General features: G+C 51.8%; 8 protein-coding genes across 8 annotated transcripts; 6 read left to right on the top strand and 2 right to left on the bottom strand.

The window, feature by feature from the left end:
- Positions 1-757: 757 nt before the first annotated feature.
- NEUTE1DRAFT_120457 (uncharacterized protein) lies at positions 758-2,867 on the top strand (the record flags this gene model as incomplete). The annotated part of the gene is made up of 2 exons (XM_009850253.1): positions 758-971; positions 1,084-2,867. 2 exons carry the CDS (start codon positions 894-896, stop codon positions 2,539-2,541), a joined length of 1,536 nt encoding a protein of 511 aa, XP_009848555.1.
- A 587-nt stretch (positions 2,868-3,454) lies between these two features.
- NEUTE1DRAFT_58897 (uncharacterized protein) lies at positions 3,455-5,110 on the bottom strand (the record flags this gene model as incomplete). The annotated part of the gene is made up of 2 exons (XM_009849088.1): positions 3,455-4,437; positions 5,086-5,110. 2 exons carry the CDS (start codon positions 5,108-5,110, stop codon positions 3,650-3,652), a joined length of 813 nt encoding a protein of 270 aa, XP_009847390.1.
- Positions 5,111-5,751: 641 nt separating this feature from the next.
- On the top strand, positions 5,752-6,928 carry NEUTE1DRAFT_120455 (uncharacterized protein; the record flags this gene model as incomplete). Its single annotated transcript, XM_009850252.1, has 2 exons — positions 5,752-5,869; positions 5,904-6,928. The coding sequence occupies 2 exons, from the start codon at positions 5,752-5,754 to the stop codon at positions 6,911-6,913; spliced, it is 1,128 nt and encodes a 375-aa protein (XP_009848554.1).
- A 2,503-nt stretch (positions 6,929-9,431) lies between these two features.
- On the top strand, positions 9,432-10,487 carry NEUTE1DRAFT_107981 (uncharacterized protein; the record flags this gene model as incomplete). The annotated part of the gene is made up of 2 exons (XM_009850251.1): positions 9,432-9,455; positions 9,528-10,487. 2 exons carry the CDS (start codon positions 9,432-9,434, stop codon positions 10,485-10,487), a joined length of 984 nt encoding a protein of 327 aa, XP_009848553.1.
- A 1,447-nt stretch (positions 10,488-11,934) lies between these two features.
- On the top strand, positions 11,935-13,682 carry NEUTE1DRAFT_116130 (uncharacterized protein; the record flags this gene model as incomplete). Its single annotated transcript, XM_009850250.1, has 2 exons — positions 11,935-12,305; positions 12,384-13,682. 2 exons carry the CDS (start codon positions 12,099-12,101, stop codon positions 13,365-13,367), a joined length of 1,191 nt encoding a protein of 396 aa, XP_009848552.1.
- Positions 13,683-16,178: 2,496 nt separating this feature from the next.
- Positions 16,179-16,638, top strand: NEUTE1DRAFT_128085 (uncharacterized protein; the record flags this gene model as incomplete). Its single annotated transcript, XM_009850249.1, has 1 exon — positions 16,179-16,638. The coding sequence occupies one exon, from the start codon at positions 16,246-16,248 to the stop codon at positions 16,636-16,638; it is 393 nt and encodes a 130-aa protein (XP_009848551.1).
- A 337-nt stretch (positions 16,639-16,975) lies between these two features.
- On the bottom strand, positions 16,976-17,965 carry NEUTE1DRAFT_128084 (uncharacterized protein; the record flags this gene model as incomplete). Its single annotated transcript, XM_009850248.1, has 2 exons — positions 16,976-17,169; positions 17,233-17,965. 2 exons carry the CDS (start codon positions 17,963-17,965, stop codon positions 16,976-16,978), a joined length of 927 nt encoding a protein of 308 aa, XP_009848550.1.
- Positions 17,966-19,258: 1,293 nt separating this feature from the next.
- Positions 19,259-20,495, top strand: NEUTE1DRAFT_128083 (uncharacterized protein; the record flags this gene model as incomplete). Its single annotated transcript, XM_009850247.1, has 1 exon — positions 19,259-20,495. The coding sequence occupies one exon, from the start codon at positions 19,259-19,261 to the stop codon at positions 20,297-20,299; it is 1,041 nt and encodes a 346-aa protein (XP_009848549.1).
- Positions 20,496-20,727: the final 232 nt, after the last annotated feature.

Below are 20,727 nucleotides of genomic sequence, written 5' to 3'. Positions count from 1 at the left end.
TTTTGTTCAGACACAACGTGATCACACAGCTGAACCTCACTGCATTTTAGTTTCATGCCTACCATGCTAGAGAAGCTTTTTGTATACTTGTAGAGAACATCTGTGGGCCAAGACAAGAGAAGGTTGAGGTAGGTGTTTTTGGGGTTTCCTGGTTCGAGGGTTTTGCCAAGTCGAGATGGAGGTCTGCCTGTCTAGAGGTACCTGTCTGGTCGTGTGTCGCTTGTGAATTCAAGGTCTAAGTGGCGGCCCGGTGTAACAGACAAGATGCTTGTAATAGGGTCAACGAACTATTCGACCGTTCATTCTAGATCATGGGGTTTGAACTGTTTCCTTGTCCCGACATGAAGTCGTCTCTTGCTTTCCTGGCATGGCCCTCCCTTCCATTCCAGAGTTGTAACTTATCGCTTATCACTTATACAGATAACGCTTTTGCAGCTGTCGGGCAACTGATTCAAACTGCCAGGTACCGCCAAGGCCAGAACCTCAACGAGCGCCAAGCCCTGCTCACCGCCCGTGGGGTCAGGCAGGCCTAACGGCGAACTGCCCCACCATAATCCGCCCGCCAATCGTCCCCGGGCCCCGATGCCCGTCCGCGCGGCGGTCCTGAGCTTGCCAAGCAGCTGCAGTGGAAGTTGTCCGTTTCAATGCCCGACGGGATCCACCAAGAGAGAGAGAGAGAGCACCGAGTGGCCACCGACCGATGACCGAAGCGCATCACTTCCACTTGTGACTGAGCAACAACTACCACCACCCACCAATTACCCACAACCGAACGACCTCTGACCAGACACTACCCACGTCTTCGAACACAACGACGGCGACGACGATTTCCTAGAAACAACACAACCTTTATACCCCTAGTCGGCTTCATAGCCGCCACATAATCAACAGCCATGGTTTTGCAAGATCTAGGTCGCCGCATCAATGCGGCCGTCAGCGACCTAACACGCGCCCCCAATCTCGACGAGAAGGTAAGCTTGGATATCCGGTTGTCTGGTCTTTTCCCGTCTACTTCTGGCCGATACAGTCACTGCCCCTAGCAGTCAACCAGTCCAGATCGCTGACCACCTTTATCATCAACAGGCCTTCGATGGCATGCTCAAGGAGATCTGCTCTGCCCTTCTCGAAGCCGATGTCAACGTCCGTCTCGTCGGTCAACTGCGCAAATCGATCAAGTCCACAGTCAACTTCAAAGAACTACCACCGGCCGTCAACAAGAAGCGATTGATCCAGAAAGCCGTCTTCGATGAACTCGTCCGTCTCGTCGACCCCCATGCCGAGCCCTTCAAGCCAAAGAAGGGCAAGTCCAACGTTATCATGTTTGTCGGTCTCCAGGGTGCTGGTAAGACGACAACATGTACAAAGCTCGCCAGGCATTACCAGTCGCGTGGTTTCCGCGTCGGTCTTGTCTGCGCCGATACCTTTCGTGCCGGTGCCTTCGACCAGCTGAAGCAGAACGCGACCAAGGCCAAGATCCCTTACTACGGCAGTTTGACGGAAACAGATCCCGTAGTGGTGGCGCGCGATGGTGTGGACAAGTTCAAGAAGGAAAAGTTCGAGATCATTATCGTCGATACGTCGGGTCGTCACAGGCAAGAGGAGGCGCTCTTCCAGGAAATGATGGACATTCAGACGGCAGTCAAGCCAGACGAGACCATCATGGTGCTCGATGCCTCTATCGGTCAACAAGCCGAAGCCCAAGCCAAGGCCTTCAAGGAGGCTGCCGACTTCGGTGCCATTATCATCACCAAGACCGATGGCCACGCCGCGGGTGGTGGTGCCATCTCGGCCGTCGCTGCCACCCACACCCCCATCGTCTTCATCGGTACTGGTGAGCACATGCTCGACTTGGAGCGCTTCGTACCCAACAACTTCATCAGCAAACTCCTCGGCATGGGCGACATGGCTGGCCTCGTCGAGCACGTCCAGTCCCTCAAGCTCGACCAAAAGGATACCATCAAGCACATCACCGAGGGCATCTTCACCATCCGCGACCTACGTGACCAGCTGCAGAACATCATGAAGATGGGCCCCCTCAGCAAGATGGCTGGCATGATCCCAGGAATGAGCAACATGATGCAGAACATGGACGACGAGGAGGGCTCGCTCAAGCTCAAGCGCATGATCTACATCTGCGACAGCATGACGGACAAGGAACTCGACAGCGACGGCAAGATCTTCATTGACCAACCGACGCGTATGACGCGTGTTGCCAGGGGTTCCGGCACGACGGTCAGAGAGGTTGAAGACCTGCTTACCCAGCAGCGCATGATGGCTGGCATGGCGAAGAAGATGGGCGGCAACATGAAGAACATGCAGCGTGCCCAGAGCGCCATGGGAGGTGGTAACAAGGCGCAACAGCTGGCTGCCATGCAGAAGCGTCTGCAGAGCATGGGCGGCGGTGGCCAAGATATGGGCGGTCTAATGAAGATGCTTGGCGGCATGGGCGGCGGTGGTGGTATGGGTGGGATGGACATGAATGCGATGATGAAACAGATGAGCGGGTTGATGGGAGGTGGCGGTGGACGTGGGAGGAGGTAAAAGGTTCAAGGGAAAAAAAAAAGGGGGTGTGTGTCAGTCGGTCGATCGACTTTTAATGGGTTCAGTTCTTTTTCTTGCTAATGCGTCGTCGTCGGTTCGTCGATTTTGTTCAATTCTTTTTTTCAGGGCAGTAGCAGCAGCAAAAGAGCTTGCATCATTCTGGCGTCTGGAGTATATACTGTAACAACACACAACAAATAACGGGAAACTTGACTTGGCTTGGGGACACGCGGTTGGATGATTATAGCAAGCCAGACCTGGAACTTTTTTATTATTATCTACGACCTACCTTAATCATGACCATGACAGCGAGACCCGGAGACATTTCTAAATGCTGCTTCTAAGGCGATGTTCAATGTGAACGTTGTTTGGTATGAGGACGACGAGTGAGGGCCAGAGGCATTTGAACCCCGTGAACGCCTCAACCGCGTGGCACTTATTTCGGCGAGTCTGCGATTAAACTTACGTTGCTGTTCCTTTTCGACGCTTTTATATATTCATTTTGTCCCATTTCTTTGGTTTGTTATCGTTCGATGTTTGTTTCGGCAATCGTCTGTCAATTCTCTCTCGGCTCGTCCGCTTATGTCTGATTTCTTCATAGGGCTGGCAGTCAACTGAATCTTTGCACGGCAAGGGCTAAATATCCCTTGATGCAATACAGACCAGGCGGCACGGTTCGGGATGTATAAATTCGAAACTCATGGCTGGTTCTACTGTGGTCCGTGTGGGCTTAGGCATGCTTCATAAACACAACTTAACATCCACCGGAAGCGTACGATCAAGTGGTAAGGGGTGAGATGGGAGGGAGATGAACCGAGATACCCCTGAGAAGAAATGATAGAAGGAGGATTTGACTGTGAGTTTCGTTCGTTAAGTCCGGTTCGCTGTCACACTTCTATTCTACCGTCTGCTTCCTTCTAATATCTATCCATTCAATCCCAATTCTAATGCTGTAATATGCCTTTTAGTATCCAAAGCGCCTGTAACTCACTGTTCTTTTGTTTCAACAAATCCAAGCCCTTCCACCACATTACCCTCTTTCTCAACCCCCGAGTAAATTTCCAACCCAACCACGTCCCTCCCCATAACCAAACAACAACAAGACCCCTCACAACCCACCAACCGCCTCCCTCCAAGTCTTCCCCACCGCCCCCCAATACTGCTCCGAATGCATCCTCATATGCCCTACATGCGGCGTCCCCTCAAACATGTCCATATCCACCTGATACCCCCTCTGCCTCGCCTGCGCCGCATGGCTTTCGATATCCTCCCAGTAAATAATATCGTCCTCCTTCGAGTACACATACAGCCTCATCGCTCCTCTTGCACACAGCTCCTCGTTGTTCACCGCCGCCACACTATACGCCGCCGCGCTCGACGCGCCAATCAACCACCCGAACCCATGCAGCGCCGCCAGGAACATGCACGCCATCGCTTGCGTGACGATGAACGGCATACCTGGCAAGTATCCTGATGCTCCCAAAGCCATGGCGCGTGACCACGGCCCGGCGTTTTGTAGGAAGGAAGTGCTTCCGGGCGTGGAATCGAGGACGAGCATGTGATGAGGAAAGCATTGGCCGAAACGCTGGCGGTAGGCGTTCAAAGTGGCGGCGAAGTACATGCCGCCTGTGTTGGACATGACTTGTACTAGGATTCTGTTTTGGGTCGAAGACTTGTGGTCTGCAGCAGACTCCCGAGAGGAACCGAAGCAAGCGGAGATGACGGGGGTCATGGCCTTGGAACGGGCTTCGAGGGTCTGGTAAAGGCAGCGCAAGATGGGGCAGAGGACCACGACGAGTTTGGCCGCGGGGAAGAGGGCGCGGTACCCGTCGACGTACTTGGCGAGGTGTTTGGGGCGGGCGTCGCCCCAGCCGTAGAGGAGGATGGTGGTTGGGTCTGTACTTGTACTTGTACTAGGAGAAGGGGGAGCTTCTTCGGAGAAGTAGATTTGTTCTGTGAGGCGCTTGAAGCCCGGTCCCAAGGGGGATGGTTTCTCGTTGTGGGTGACGACGACGGCGTCGACGAGAACTTGTTCGGACATGGTGGTGGTGGTGGTGGTGGTGGTGGTGGTGTGTGTAGTTCTACGTGATGACCTCCATGAACAAGAGTGAAGAAGAAGCCTGAGAAAGGAGAACAGATGTCGTTACGAAAATGAAGTTAATGAGTGAAAAACGGGTCCCCCATCACTCGATCAGAGGCCAGCATTGAAGCTTTCGTATCTTTTTATTCTCAACTTAGCTCGACTTTCTCGACTTTTCCGTCGTTGGTCCCCGGTCCAGTTTGGGGAGAATTTGATGCTAGGATCAGCGATCCAGCCCGTGGGAGCGGAGCGGATGTCTCCACGTCAACCGGGACATTGTCCGTTTCGGGATTCGTTCAGCCCTTTTATAAGTCTGTCTCACGGAGGTGTTCATCTCTTCCATTCCATTTGTCTCGTCCTCGGTCGCAACGGTCGGCGGCGGTCAAAGGTCTACGGAGTTTGAGCCGCCGCGATGCCCGATGTTGCAGTCCTCGAAATTTGTTGAGTTTCCCAACAGCCAAGACTTGAAAAGATGTCGCCTCGGAACATCTTGCAATCTTTGGCATGTGATTCTGTGCTTGGGGGGGAAAGCTTGAGGTCGTCGTGGAGTTGAGAGGTCGCTATCGACGTTTTGATATGTCAAGGTGAACGTGAGCCGAGGCAAGTGGGGAGCTGCTGAGCGGACAACAGACTTGAGCTAGCATTGATAGAGCCACAGTTTTGAAGTATTGATAACGAACGGGCAATTGGTCTAGGGGTATGATTTTCGCTTCGCATTCCATAGATGCGCCTTTGTGAAAGGTCACCGGTTCGAATCCGGTATTGTCCAATCTTTTTGTAATTTCTGGTAACTCATTTCACCACGAGTATTGTCATTCTTTTTGCACCTTTCTTGGAATACTTTGCACCTTTCTTACCGCAATTAAAGTGTCGAGGAGGAGATCTGGTTAATGATGAACATCGCGAACTCACTCGGAATCCTGTTATCCCTCCAGTGTAGTTTCCTGAGATCAACACGGAAAGCTGCCGACTTGGCAACCGAGGCTCAAACAGTCTCACTAAAGTGGGGGTTGGGGTAACTGTTCCCCGGATTCATCAACACTATCACCGTATAAGTGCTACACGCAATCTTTCAGAACTCTTTTATTCAAGATCCCATATCAAGTAGTCTTGGCAACAAAGTGTCGAAAATGGCCTCAGACAAACCATCAACAGATATAATCCCGTTCGCCAAGGCAACGGAGATCAAGAGGCTCGATGCCAACACCTACCAAGCCAACCTGGTAGACTCATTCTGCATCGGCGCCGGTAGGTTATCTCTTCATCTTCGCACATCAAACAGGCCAAAACATCACTAACGACTTGACAGTTCCCAACGGTGGCTACGTAGCATCATGCATTCTCCAAGCCGCTATCCTCCACGGCTCCTCCCGTTCCCCTTCCAACCCCCAACCGCACGTCATGAACGCTCACTTCGAGTACCTCAACCGCACCCAAGTCGGTCCCGCAACCATCCTTATCGAGGTCGTGAAACCCGGTCGTCAACTAACCACCCTACACGCCACTTTGTACCAAGGCAATTTGCACCAAGACGACACCTCCACCTCTGACCTCCTCCCAACAAAAACCCTTGGCAAGAAACGCGTAACCGCCTACCTGGTAATGACCAACCTCTCCTCCCTCACCGGTCTTTCCCTCAACACGCAATTCACACTCCTCCCCCCTCCCCTTGTCCCCTCACCCTCCCAAAACCCCGATTTCTCTCTGCTCAAACAAGACCGCGACCCCCACTGGACCGCCATCCCTTCTCTACTACCCCCTGGGTCCGGATCCGGATCCGAATCCAGCTACATCCGAGCTCTACAAAACACCCACTTCTACATTCCACGACGGGGGCAGGTTCGCAAATCCATCATTGACCTCTGGATTCGGTTATCGTCAGGCGAAAATTTCACCAATGCATCGCTCGGGTACGTAAGTGATTGCTGGCCGTATGTCGTGGAGGCTCATCGCCCTAGAAGTGAAGAGGAAAACGCAAAGGAGGAGGAGGGGGTTGGATTCAGACATGATGCGAAGCATTGGTATCCTACGGTGGTGATGAACATTGAGCAAAAGAAGGCTGCACCGGAAAAGGGAAAGGAAGAAGAGGGCGGCAGCGGCGGGTGGGAGTGGTTGAGGATGAGGGTGTCAAGCAAGGAGGTTAAGGGCGGGAGGTTTGATTTGGAGGTGCTGGTGATGGATGAAAAGGGGGAGCTGGTGGTGGTGAGTAATCATGTTGGGTTGGTGTTGGGGAGTGAGAGGAATTTGGCGGGGAGGGGGAAGGGGGGGATGAAAGGGCAGAGTAGGATTTGATGAGGTGGTCGTGATGATGATGGGGATGGTGTTGTGAGTGGATATGTGAAGGAAGGCATGATGTTAAGTTTGATGGCTTGATGTTCGGAGAAAGGGGTAGAACAGAGTATCTGGTCGTAATGGCGACGGCGCTTCTCGGAGTCGCATATCTTTCAAAGTCCGGCACGAATACCAAACAGCGTCTTTGTCAGATTGTCGATGTAAACAAATCACATGATTGTTTGTGGCCTGCGCTGACATTAGCTGAACTGATCCATCAAAAATATATACGAAACCTCATCAATAACACAGCTCATATCGCCCTGCCACTCGAGTAGTATTGCCATGCAATATTAAAGCTGTTGTGTCTGACAGTCCTTCTTCTCCACTTGAAGCCAGTCAGCCCCCTTTCCCCGCCTTGCGCAGGATCACAGGTTGCCGGTAACAACGCGTCCCCATCTTGTCCTCCAACGACAAGCCATTGTTGACATTCGTCAGATCTTGAGGTCCAGCAAAGCTGAGACCTCACAAATCTACTCTGCCAGTCGTGGGTAGTGGAACGAGCTCCTAGAGCTGTCAGCACAGCCTGCACAGATATCTTGCATACGTGGACCCAGCAATGCCAGGGCAACGTCGAGGTCCAGAAAAGATAGGCCAAGAATGGCTTGTCCTTTCGGAATTCGGACTTTTTCAAGGCATCATCATCAGCAAGGCACCACCAACAATTGAAGGGGAATCCGTCTTTCCATCTCGATGCATGGTTGCACCTGCATATGATGGATGGCCTTGTGAATGCGGTCGTCAATATGTTGTGCACATTGGTTGCTTCTTTTCTGCAGGAAACCTCACTTCGCTAAAAGCCATTCAGGGACGGAAGCAACGGAACTAAACAAGTGTACCTTTTAGCTGTGGTGATGAATGGACCCCTCGTAGAATCGCGAGAGCCTATGAGTGAGCAGAAACGAATTGAGAATATGTGATTCCGAATCGTCAAGTGTGATTTGTGATGGCAACGGCCAATTCGCGCTCCGCCTACCGCCCTACCGCAGTCACTGGCAGTAGTTCTCACGAGAATGCCAGAAATATCGGCCACGTAAACTAGGTAGGCAAGATCTAGAACTTGGGGAAGACTCCGGTGCAGTCCAGTGGTGAAGGATAGAAGGGGCTATGCAGGATCGCAGGGTCGAGAAACTGCAGATCGTTCAGACTATCAGGCAACCTCGTCCAAATCGCCATCGAGGCCATCAAACAGTGGCCCTATTTTGTTGCCATTTGCATGCCATTTGTCTACCCATGTTGCCGCCATCTCCTATTTCTTGCGTGCCTGGTTTCTCGACTTTGCGAATCGTCCTCGAGGACCTTGATCAAGACCGCTATTTGCGTCCTTTTGTTCGTCGATAGTGTGGTTCCACGTGCTCCATCTCGATATGCAAGTTGCTTTGCGCCCCCCTTTGGGAAGACCCCGTAAGTCTTTGATCTGGACCACGCTAATCGACCCCTCCACACATCTTTAGCTGATGGCTTGCCCCCAGTTTGAAGGAGGGCAAATAGGTAGCCAATAGGGGCTGTTGCCGGCTGGGGGTCGGCATCCACAGAGACCAATGAGGCCTTGCCGCGCATACGACTGTGACAATGAATGGGGTTGCGGATGGTAAGGCAGCACCACCACTGATCACAACCGAGCCGGCGGTTGTTTCGAAAGTCCAGTCCCCGTCGTGTTCTTTTTTTGGGGATAGGACCCAACCAGCGGTGCCTTGCAAATGCTAGCGTAGTGTGGTCCAGCCACTTTCAGCCTGACGAGTGATAGGTGCTCTCTTTTTGAGGCCCAGAGAACCCGATTCGAGGCGCTGCTGCAACGACCGACATTTAGCAAATGACTCGGAGAACAGCTCTCTGCGAGAGAGGCACGAGCGGTCTCGTCGCCTGCGGCTTCTGCTGCAGCCCTTACCCGAAACAGCCCTAGCCTCCTGATGGGAACCCACCCGCCAGGCTGGCACTGGACGACAGTGAGGGACGCTGGAGCGAGGACGACGCAGACTCAAATCGTTAGCTGTGAGGCCGCATCCACGTCAGTGTTTCTGACCTGTTAGAACCCTGCCATGTTGGGCATCTCGTTTAGGCGCCATGCCGTGGCCACTGTTGGTGTACAATCTTTGATGGCGAGGACGGTGGCCCGTTCCATTGGCCGGTCGGAATATTCTGTAGCCAACAGAAACTCCCGGCCCACCTTCTCGGTTGAAACTCCACGGATTCGGGATGTACCTCGACTATGTACGTAGACGCCTGAGACAGAGAGGGGCTATGATTGTGGATTGGGAGCTGTGGCTTTTTTGGGCATGAAGAAAGAGCTGGGAAGCTGGGAGAGACTGGAGTCGGGTTTTGATAAATAGATTGGCAGTCCCAGGTCCTTGGAGCTGTTGTTGTATTTGATATCCCAAACACACAACAAGCAACGTTGACACTGCTCGATTCCACATCAACCTCAACAACTCCACCACCACATCAACTACCCTTCCATCACCAAACACAACCATCCAACATGTCTGGCCAGCGTGAGAGCGTCGTAAGTAAACCCCTGGAGGATGTTTTGATACTTTCAAGCTCATCAGAAGCTGACATATGCGGCCCATAACAGCAAACCTACTGGGTCAACGGCTCGACCGAGATCTCCAAGAGGGCTTCCGACCTCGCCTCGGCCTCCACCATCTCCGGCGAGCAGATCTTCGAGTCCAAGGGCAACGCTGGCGAGTTCGTGGTCCAGGGTGCCCAGAGCGTCCAGTTCTGGAACGGATCCGTGCGAAGCGGCGAGAACTACATCGGCGATACCAAGGGTGACGGTGTCGTTTTCCTCAAGGAGGGCATCCAGATGGTTGTCAAGGGCGGCAAGGTCCTCGGACCTCTCCCTGCCGGTACCCTGCACAGATGTAATACACCCCCTCGGTCCCGATCCCCAACACATCGCATCGTTCATGTTTCTACTTCAAGTTCTTGTACTACACAACGCCCACCACACCTTCCCCGGTCGTTGTCGGCCAACAACAACAACAACAGCTCCAGTTACCGGCTCGCTTCCGGTTCTGAGAGACGAGTTAGCGGTAGCGGCGGAGGTCATGGTACTGCTCATCATGATGCTGTTGTTGGCTCGGGCATCCGCTACGTTTCGGGGACAAGCCATGCTCTTCCTCCTGCAAACACACATACCACCACCACCACCACCATCACTCCTCCAAAGTTGCCTCGTTCGGCTTCCTACCATCCTCATGTCCCGCCTACTAACACCTTTCCCAGCGTGAGCGTGTCCCGCGAATGCCGTCAGTGCCTAGAGCAGCAGCAGCAACGTCGTGAGAGCCATTCCCGTGACAACCACAATCACCACCACGCGACATATCAACCTGCCCCTTACGCGGCAACATACCAGAAGCGTCATGACGGCGACACCTTTAGCACTGCGCCGACGTATCTCACCAGCGGGCCGGCCAAGCGCGACTGGCTGGATGACGACAGCATAGCGCCCGAAGACAGCATCAGCAACGTCGGCATCTACCCGAATGGGTATCCTTCGGGACATGCGCCTCATGTTTCGAGTCGTCGTTGATTTGGTTGTTGTTGATGTTGTTGTTGTTGTTGATAATGTTTGCTTTGCTGCTGTTAATACCTAGAAGCGATGGCGTGGGAGCGATCTCGTTTTCTCTTTTTTTTTTCCAACTTGTGTGTCATTTTGGGATATACACCTTTTGGCATTTCTCTTTTCCTTTATTTTTCTTCATGTTCTTACATCTGGGCGGTTTTTACGAAACATGGATTGGTCACTCTTCTCTCTCTCCGCTAGAGCAGCTACAGAGATTGGGTGATTCAACATCGTACAATAAGAGCAATTGGGAGGGTTAGCATTTGGAATTTTTACAGCAGATACACACACCTGATAGAGATACGCAATTTGAATCCCTCCAAACCAATTCCTACTTGTTCGAAATGGATTGTGAACTGTTGCTGGCTGCATATGTACTGAATGGCAGGTAGCATTGGTGTGGTGGTGATGGTGGTTGTCGTCTTCAGCCAACGCTATTCATCTCCAGCCGAAGACGGACGGCGGTGAGGGGTTGGTTGACGACTATTTCCCATGACGAAAGCTCTCCCCCGCCAAAGACGAGGAGGGGTTCCAGTTGACCTATGTACATGTACAAGTAGCTGAGCTGAGCTGCTGCTATCTTATCACTTATCGGTTATCGGAGCTTAGCTTCACTCTCCTGAGGTGCTTTGATGTCATTGTTCTGCTGCCCTTTCATTGGTCAGCCCTCAAAGGACGGGTGCCCAGTCTGCCAAGACTTAGGACCTTAAGCTCCGCGTGGAGTGGTGGGGCGTGATGTCACTGGTGGAGTGCATCCCCTGAAAGATTGCACGGTAATTACAGGCTCTTCCCTGTTGAAGTGTTCACTCAAATGTCAATCTCCCGGCAGTCTGACTTCAAGACACGACGACCAATTGGTCTAGACCTTCATGATGAGACAACAAAAACTCAAATTCAAGAAAAAATACCCATGAATGCAACCCTTTGTGAGTTGCTATGCTGCCGAGTTCCGTCTTAGCTTCCCTTAATTTTTCTTCCTCAACCTGTGACAACGTCCCGTTCACGTCCAAGTCAACTTGAAGGGACTCGTAATTTTCTCTCCCAGTTTCATGCCTAACGACGTACATGCCATCGTGCCTGTCCAGGTAACGTACCTTGCTTGCTCACAACCGGGCAGCCAGGATAACCAGGGCAGGCGGTAGCACTGCAGATAACTTGCCTCAAATGTCCAACGGGCGGGCACTTACACGATAAGCAAGGGCACAGCACAATTCACTCTCGCTTGCCTGGTACAGACGGGAAACGAGTTCAGCCTTTCCTGACCATTCACTGGCACACAACCATCCCATTTTCCATTATGACGTCAAACCAACAAACACATGCCGTGCTTTGAACGCACAGGTTCTTTGCTGTTCCGTTTGTTGTTATAAACCATCACAGCTCACCACTCAACCACTTCTGACTTTTCAGTTTTGAAATATCCAACAGCTTGTACACTCAACTCCTGTACAACTTGAACTGGAACAAGGGCTGCCACCACAGGCCAGGCTAGTCTCAACCAGGTACCCGATCCAGTGGAGATATCTCGCGGGTAAACAACCACAACACCGACAACAACTGAGAAACCACACCACAAAGATGGGCTTCTTCAATCGTCAACCCCGCGCCGCGGATGGTCCCGCACCGCCTGTTGCTGCTAATGGCACTACTCGCAATGAGAAGCGCGCTCGTCGCCATGGCTTCGAGCCCTACACCATGACCACCAGGCCCACCTTTGGCCAGTGGCTCAAGTACACCTGGCTCGACATTCTCACCATGGCCGCCCTCGGTGCCATCGGTCTCGGCGTAAGTCTCTTCACACAAACCCTCCTCACCTTATCATCACCTACATCATTCAAATCCTAACATGATGCCACAATACAGGTCTACTACGCCCACCCGGCCCCCTCCCGTTCTTTTGCCGTCCAGTTTTCCGACGGCGAAGTCGTCTACCCCCAGTTCGCCTACCCGATGCGCAAGGAAATCATTCCCATCTGGCTCGCCGCCTTCCTGGCCTCCATCATTCCCATCTTCATCATCCTGTGCATGCAGATCCGCATCCGCTCCTTTTGGGACGTCAACAACGGCGTCTTGGGTCTTTTGTACAGTCTCATCACCGCCGCCGTCTTCCAGGTCTTCATCAAGTGGCTTATCGGTGGCCTGCGCCCTCACTTCCTGACCGTCTGCAAGCCCGACATTACTCGCGCTACCAACACCCAGATTGCCGAAAAGGGCTACTCGGCGCAAGGTTTCGCCGAGATTTACTACACCAAGGATATCTGCACTGGTGATCCGAATGAGATTGATGATTCGCTCGAGTCTATGCCGTCTGGTCACTCCACCGCTGCCTTTGCGGGATTCATCTTCTTGGCCCTCTACCTCAACGCCAAGCTCAAGGTCTTCTCCAACTACCACCCCGCGCTCTGGAAGCTCGCCGCCGTCTACGCCCCCGTGCTCGGCGCGTGCCTGATTGCCGGCGCCTTGACCATTGACGAGTTCCACCACTGGTATGACGTCCTCGCTGGCGCGGTTATCGGTACCATCATGGCTTTCAGCGCCTACCGCATGGTGTATGCGAGTATCTGGGATTGGCGCTACAACCATATCCCCCTCAACAGGTCCAACCCGTTCCCCTTTGGCAGCCGCGACGACATGGAGCTGGGCGGCGCTACTTTCACCAGGCAGGTTGGCTGGGGCACCAGCGGTGCTGGCTTCCCGTTTGATGACAAGCATGGCTATGCTGGTGGTGGATACGGTGGCTATGGTGGTTATGGTGGTGGACCAGCCATTAACCGCAAGCCGGTTGCTAGCAATGGCGTTGGAGGTTCCTTTCACAATAATGGCGTGAGGGGTGAGCAAATGGTTTAAGGAGTTCGTTTCCCTGGTGGACTTGAACAAAAAGGTGTTTTGTCAGGAGAAGAAAAGAGAAGTATTTGAAGGCGGAAGGAAGGCAGTGGAAGTTGCCCTTGATCATGCATTGGTCATGAGTGGGTATAATTATGAAGTACGAGTCCTACGACATATAATGTTTTCTTTTGCAGTTGTTCATAGGTAGTCTTGTTGCTGGCTGGCGTTTGGTTCTGGTCAGGGATGACTGATGAGCGACGACTGTCAAGTTCAAATACCCCCATCTTTCTTCAGCACACCCAACTAATTAGCTGAACGATAATCAATACTTTGAACAACTTGATTGCTATTCTGTGTCGTGACTAGTCTGTTGTGAATCGAATATTTCATTGATATATCCAACAACACTGACAGTCCCTAACCAAAGGCAAAATTCACGCCAAGCTTCACGGAAGAAAACTGAACATAAATTCTCTATGTTCAATCGTCCGGGACCGAAGCTGTAGTAGAGCACGACGTATCAGGAAAAGACACGAAACAGCCTAGAGCACCTCTTGTAGAAACCCCTCCCCCTTCCCTCCGTGAGATCCTCTAAACACAAATCCCAAACATGTTTTCCCTCCCACTTCGTTCCATCCTCAAATCAGGCACGCACTCCCACCCATTAGGACACATCAATCCCAACCCCAACGTCCCGTAACACCGCTTCGTCGGCTTGACGTAGATACTCTCTCTATGTACTCGAAGGGGAAAAAAATATAAACAATAAAGAGGTTCGAAATCCCATGTTTTCCAAGTTAGATTGAAAAATAAATCAAAATTCAAGACAGAGAAAAACTCCAAGTTATGACACAACATACGTAGAATGGACACATTGATCGTTGACAGGCCGTTCAAAAAATTGGTTTCTAACTTTTTTTTATTTTTTTTTTTAAATTTTTTTTTTGGCTTTTTCCAGAAATGAAGAAATCAAGAAGTTCACGACAGCTTCCTCGCATCACCCCTATATACCCGGGGCTGCTGAGCGAACTGATGGATGAAGCGCAAAGTACCCTAGGTAGAGGTAAGGAGCCCAGGACAAGGTGATGATTGGCAATGGCTGTTACGTACCTTCCATATCATTTATGTAGCGTAGTTGTAAGATAAGGTATTAGCTGAGTGCAGGTGAAACGTGTTGAGACAACCGTGTTACTTGGTTCAGTCCCCTTACTTACCCTGCCGATTTGCCTCAGACTTTACTACATAGTATGGCTTCGTATCAAGACGGCACAGGTGCGCTCATCTTAAGTAGCCACGACGTCGGTTACTCTACCTTTTTCAATCCCGGTGGAAGGAACCATCAATGAGCTGAGCTGCCCCTCCCCTCCGTGATCACACAGAACGCCGACACATACACTACTATGATCCGTCCCTCCGAGTTCCCACCCACACTTACTTGGCATGACGGGGACTGCACAGAACAGAACATAGTGGAGGCTACAGTACCCGAGACTTCCAAAAGCGTATATCGATGGTCATGCATAATAAACACTCTTATAAGAATATCGTTCCGAGAGAGCGGGTGTGGTGTAAGACGGGGAAAATATCTCTTCCGATGACGTCCACGACGATATTGAGAAAGAAAGGCAACGAGGGGCAGGAAAGCAGGATGAAGGAGGGACTAGCTGAATATGGGAAGAAGAACTGAAGCTAACTTGAGTTGTCACCGCATGGAGGATTTGACTTCAAATTGCATAACGGCGCGAGTTACGAGCAGTTGGTTCCCCTGACAATTTGAATCCGACGCTACCTAGGAATAATAGCATTGAGAAATCAATGTTGGTGTCACAGAAGATCTCAGATGTCTTCAGCTGTCATGTTTTTTTTGTTTTTTTTTTTATTTGTTTTTTTTTTAAGGGAGAATAAGTGGTTGATGTCACCTGAAGTAGACAGCAATGGAATGTTTGGAATTCCTTGAGAGTTGTACATGGCGCCTACATGCCTCGTTTGGTACACTGCTGTGTACATAACATGAGGGGAGTCGTGGGTTGCGTGCTCCGGGATGTGCTTGTCTCGTTTCGTCGTCGTCTGTCAAACGGTGAGTGTCACATACGTGGGTAGATAGGTACAGATCTTGCCTAAATATGTCAAGATGCACGCATCGTCGTCGTACCCATCGATTATTTTCCAAGATTTGAATTTGATGCAGCTCGGCAGCTTGTATCGTAGTGTCAGCCTCAGCCCCAACCAAGTTCATTACTTACCTATCCCTATCTGAGCGCATCCTAAAACGGGAATATGTCAGGAACAAGGTTTGAAAAAAGGAAAAAACACAGCCTCAGCCACCTGACGGTTGGCCATCCATGACCAATAAATAGCCCGTGACGCCCTATGGTCAGTCAATGCTTATACGGTAAGCCACAGAATCCTCGGACAACGACTTACGGTATCATGGCTGACAGACTTGCTTCAGTTATTTTTCCTCAATGTGGTCATGTCTTGAAACTCCGTCTTGGCTTCGACCGAAAAAAGAAATGCCAAGGGAACGTGGGAAAACGGTGTCTCTGTTGAATCAGAGGAAGCAAAGGGCGGGAAGAGTAAGCATAGCCTTAAGTTATTCAGCCGATTAACTTCGTCACACAACGAAAGTTGTTACTCCAAAGGTCAAAATGGGCAGCCACACCGGTTTTGGGGTCAGTACTCCCTCGTCTTCATTCCAGTATAAAGATTGCTGGAGTCCCAAGGTTGACCACATCATCTCATCAACATCAAACATAACAACTCAAAATCAGGACCAGTTTTCACAGGTAACCCTTTCAACAACCAACAATCAACAAGGTGGGCCAAACACGGCGAACACAAACCAAAAGGTTCATTGACTCACACTTTACAGACATTACCCACACAAGCCAACACCAAAATGCTCTTCAAGACCACACTCCTCTCCCTCCTGGCCACAGCTTCTTCAGCCACTGCCATCCCCAGGGATTCCTCCTCCTACACCGAGATCAACAAATGCCTCCCCGGCCAAGTTTCCATTAAGGGTACATGTTTCAAGGCCGGCGGCTTCTGCGGTGGGTTCGCCGCCATTCCTTGCGCCGACGCGAAGCAGATCTGCGTCGACGACCCGCGCGATGATTGCGACCCGAAGAAGGGAGGTGCCGACTGTGGCGGCGTCTGCATCGAGCCGCTGGTCTGCGGCGGATTCTTGGGCACTTTGTGCCCTAAAGGGCTGACTTGTGTGGATGATCCTAGGGATGATTGCGATCCTGAGAATGGTGGTGCGGATTGCGGTGGTATTTGCGTTGCTTGAAGGATGGAAGGGCAGGAATGTTAAAGGATAGGAGAAGAATACATGGAAAGAGGATTCAGATGATGACATAGGGGTTGTCAAGGGGCTGACAAGGGGCGAGAAAGGAGCTATTGGAGGTATAAACTGGGAGGTTATTGGATTAATGTTGAGAATAAGGGATCCCGTGCCGACAAAGGAAAGATGAGCCACACAGCACACCTGCTTGCTCTTTCATTCCGCGTACCACGCAAAAAGAATCGTTGGCAGATTATGAATTAAGCACCTCGCGGTCCCCCATTAACCAATTTTTCTTTCGAGGGCAGTGGTCAGGAAATGCGTGGTGTTCTTGGCCTTTTTGCTATAGCTTGCTGGGGATGAGGGTGCCACTCAACTTCTCACCATCCAGAAACAGATTGATCAAGGAAGAAAAGTGATCCGCGTACTGGTACAAAAAGCCGTGTCCAGAGTCGGGGTATAGGTGCAGATACGCATTCGGTAGTGTCTTGTACATCAAATAGCTGTTTTCCGTTGGCAAGAGCAAGTCTTGACACCCTGTTCAGATAATGGAGACATTAGCATCATAACCCAAGACACACACTTTGTGAGAAAACTCACCATTGGCAATTAGCACCGGCATCTTCAACCCCTTCAACTTCTCCAAACTACCCTCCCCCATGAACTTGGCAAACGCAATGCCCTGCCTCTTCGACCCTTCCTTCCCTAACTGCCCCATCGTCTTCTTCCTCGCACCAGCAATCCTCTTCCAACTCTTTTCCCCCTCCGCCCAGCTCTTTTCCGAACACCGTCCAAAGAAGCCCTTCATAAACGCCTCTTTCTGCTGCTCCACCGTCTGGGCCGCCGCCAGCCTCTGGAAAGCCTCCAGCTCCTCACCCTTGAATCTCTTGACCCCCGGTCCATCGCTAGGTGTAGTCCCCGCCAACACCAACCTCCTCACCTTCACTTTGCCTCCTGAATATTCTTCGGCAATCAGCGCCACCATCTGGGCATTGCATCCGCCCATGGAGTATCCGAAGACGTCCACTTGAGGAATCCTCATGACGATGAGCAAATCGACAACGCTCTGCGCCCATTCAGTGATGGAAAGAGGAACGGCGCCCTCGGAGCGGCCGACGCCGGGGATGTCTGTCAGGATGACGGGGCGTTGGGCGGCGAGAGGGTCGATTAGAGCCGGGTCCCATTGGTCCATGGTGCCGCGAAAGCCCATGAGTATGACGAGGGGGATCTTGCCGGAGGAAGAAGGCGAAGGGCCGAGGAGGCGGTACGACATGCGTTGGCCATCCTTGCCGAGAGGGATGAAGAGGTCTTGGGCCGTTGAAAAGCTGGCCATTTTTTTCGTTTCTTTGATGGAACTGGATATTGGTGAGAAGCTTGTACGAAAGAAGCTGTATCGGTGGTATCTGGAGGCACTTTATTCTATGAAGGGATGGGTCGAGGAAGTGAACCCCTGGCTGTCCTGAGAACAACATCCGAACCCCGCGTCGTGATGCCGTCAAATGCCGTGGTGCCAAGTACCGAGGATGTTGGAGGGACCCTAACCCTGTAGACTAGTTCCGTGTGTCAATCGTCATGCGATTGATCACTCGGCCATTGGAGAGGAGCTTTATAGGTCCTGTCGCTGTTAAACTTCATGGAGGATCGAAAAGTGTTTGGGACGAGTGACAAATCCTCGGAGGGACAAATGTAGTTGATAGTACTGCTCGTCTGTTGTGCATGGCTCGTTAGGCAGGTGATGATGCGGCGGGAGCGATGAGTGTGACAGAAACACTGGACTTGGAGAAGGAATGGAAGAATGGAGACAGCGAGGAGCCCAGTCGAAGAAGGCCTGATTTCGACACGCCTGTCAAGGCATTTAAGACACAACTGTAGATTCGAGGAGGTTTCTGTTGAGGAAGAACCTCTATTGCAGAGTTTTTCTCTCAGTCTTGAAGTTGGCCTTGCTGATGGGTCTTGGCATTGAATAAGATGGGATTTGATGGCTGACTAACGTATTCTCACCATTATAGGCTAGAGTCACGTTAGTTCAGAGGCAGTACGCTAACAATTACGGTGACACCCCCGCACAACAGTTCGACCTTCCACTTTGCGTTTGTCGCCCAACCTCAGCCCCCAAAAATCGAACCCTCAAAAAAAGGACTTGGGAATCAGCAGCATGTCATGGACATGCGACACCGATTTCGAATTACGCGTTTAAAGTCACAAGACACGATCAACTGCCATACCGCGTTACCACGATATCAACGTCACTAGGTAGGTATTCAATGTCTTTGAACATGAAAGGACTGCGCTGCCCGTTGGCGCTTTAGCGACCAGGCTCCAGCTGCCCCCTCCCAATCGCACCACCATTGCGCTTCTCCCGCGGGGGAATGGGACCCCGGACCGGGTAATATCCTCTCCAAGACGTTGATTCGAGGCCGGCGACCTCGGACCGCAAGCCGACAACCACGACCACGGCCCGAATGTCAACGACAACTCCCATCCCATCCCTGAGTCTCAAGATCAGGACGACCCTGCACCAGACGAGATGGCAGATACATAAAGGCTTCTTCGCGTCGACAGCGGCATCTACTTCCACAGCCTTCGCCATCATCACTCGCCCGACATTTGCCTTGGCATGCTCAACATGACAGATATAAAGAAGGACGAGTTCAGTTTCGACAAGGTCGATGAGGACCTGAAGGGCTTTTTCTATGCCCCACCCGGCTATACTGACCACACCTTCAAATCCTCCAGCGGCGTCGAGCTCGGAGTCCGTGTCTGGCCGGCCGAGAACGTGGTCCAAGACCCAGCCCCGATTGTGTTCTGGACCCATGGAGGCGGGTTCCTCGGCGGACACCACTTCGTCCCACTTCCGTGGCTGACACCCGGCTTCCGCAAGCGCGGTTACCACCTTGTTTCTCACAACTACCGTCTTGCTCCCCAAGCCGCCCTTGATGACCAAGTCGCCGACTCTATCGAGGCTGTCGAATGGTGCCGCAAAAATCTCCCGTCCATCTTGGGCGAGGGCAAGGTTGACGTCGACCGCTATGTCCTTGTTGGCGAATCCGCTGGCGGTACCCTGGTGACTCTAATGGGCCTGCACTTGACTTCACCTCCTCCAAGGGTCATAGTCGATGTCTACGGCCTTGTAGACATTTCGCCCTTTGTCAACATGCCCGGCCGCACGCCTGAGCCTTGGAAAGGAGAGTTCACCGACGAGGAACTAGAACGCTTCATCAACGATCGGGATCTGAACAACGTCTTGACAGATGCTTGCTGCTGGAACGAGCGGGAACTATTTTCCGAGGAAGAACTTAGAAAGCGCTGGGCGGCCGACATTAAGTACGACAAGCGTTTCCGACTACAGGCTGAAGCCCACCAGTGGCGCTCTGTAAGGGCGCTTCCGGGTGACATTCACAAAGCCTTCCTCCACAGCGAGCGATTTCCTGACAAGGCAGAACTGGACAAGTTCATCACGTCTATCGCTCCTCTCAGGGTGCTCCAGGAGGACAAACAGCGGCCTTACCCACCAACTGCCTTCCTCCACGGTAGCGCCGACGAGCCTGTGCCCATTCAGCAAAGCTATGACATGGCCGCCACGCTCAGAGAGAGAGGCGTTCCTATCATTGAGAGATACGAGGAGGGTGAACCGCACGTATTTGACATAAAATACACGGTGAAATGATCAAAACCTGCTTAACTTTCTGGCAAGTACTAACAAGATGATTGTAGGGCGCCAATGTCCCAGGATGGGAGACGACCATTCAACCCGTTCTCGACTTTGTTGACCAGCACGTTGGGATTAAGAGGCAGTAAGACGAAGCCCTCACGGTGGTACTTGCAAATGGCAGACACCATCGGTAGCCATCAAGCCATACAAATCATGATCGGATACGAATGGAAGCAGAACTTTTATCTCCATCATTCGAAGTTACCCTGTGCATCCATCTTTTGCAGCGAATTTCGATTCCTCCTTAACAATCACGGCTGAAAAGATTCCAGACTCTGGCCTCTGTAAAGGCGCCGACACAAGGTTCTGCCTCAAAAGAGAATTCACTGAATCTCGGTTTTTTGGAGCAACGTCCCGGAAGATTTTTCCAGCTCTACCTTAAT

The sequence above is a fragment of the Neurospora tetrasperma genome (assembly GCF_000213175.1).
Source record: "Neurospora tetrasperma FGSC 2508 unplaced genomic scaffold NEUTE1scaffold_1, whole genome shotgun sequence".
Classification (NCBI taxonomy): Eukaryota; Fungi; Ascomycota; class Sordariomycetes; order Sordariales; family Sordariaceae; genus Neurospora; species Neurospora tetrasperma.
The sequence above is the reverse complement of the archived record's forward strand: the minus strand, read 5'-3'. Positions and strand labels throughout refer to the sequence as shown.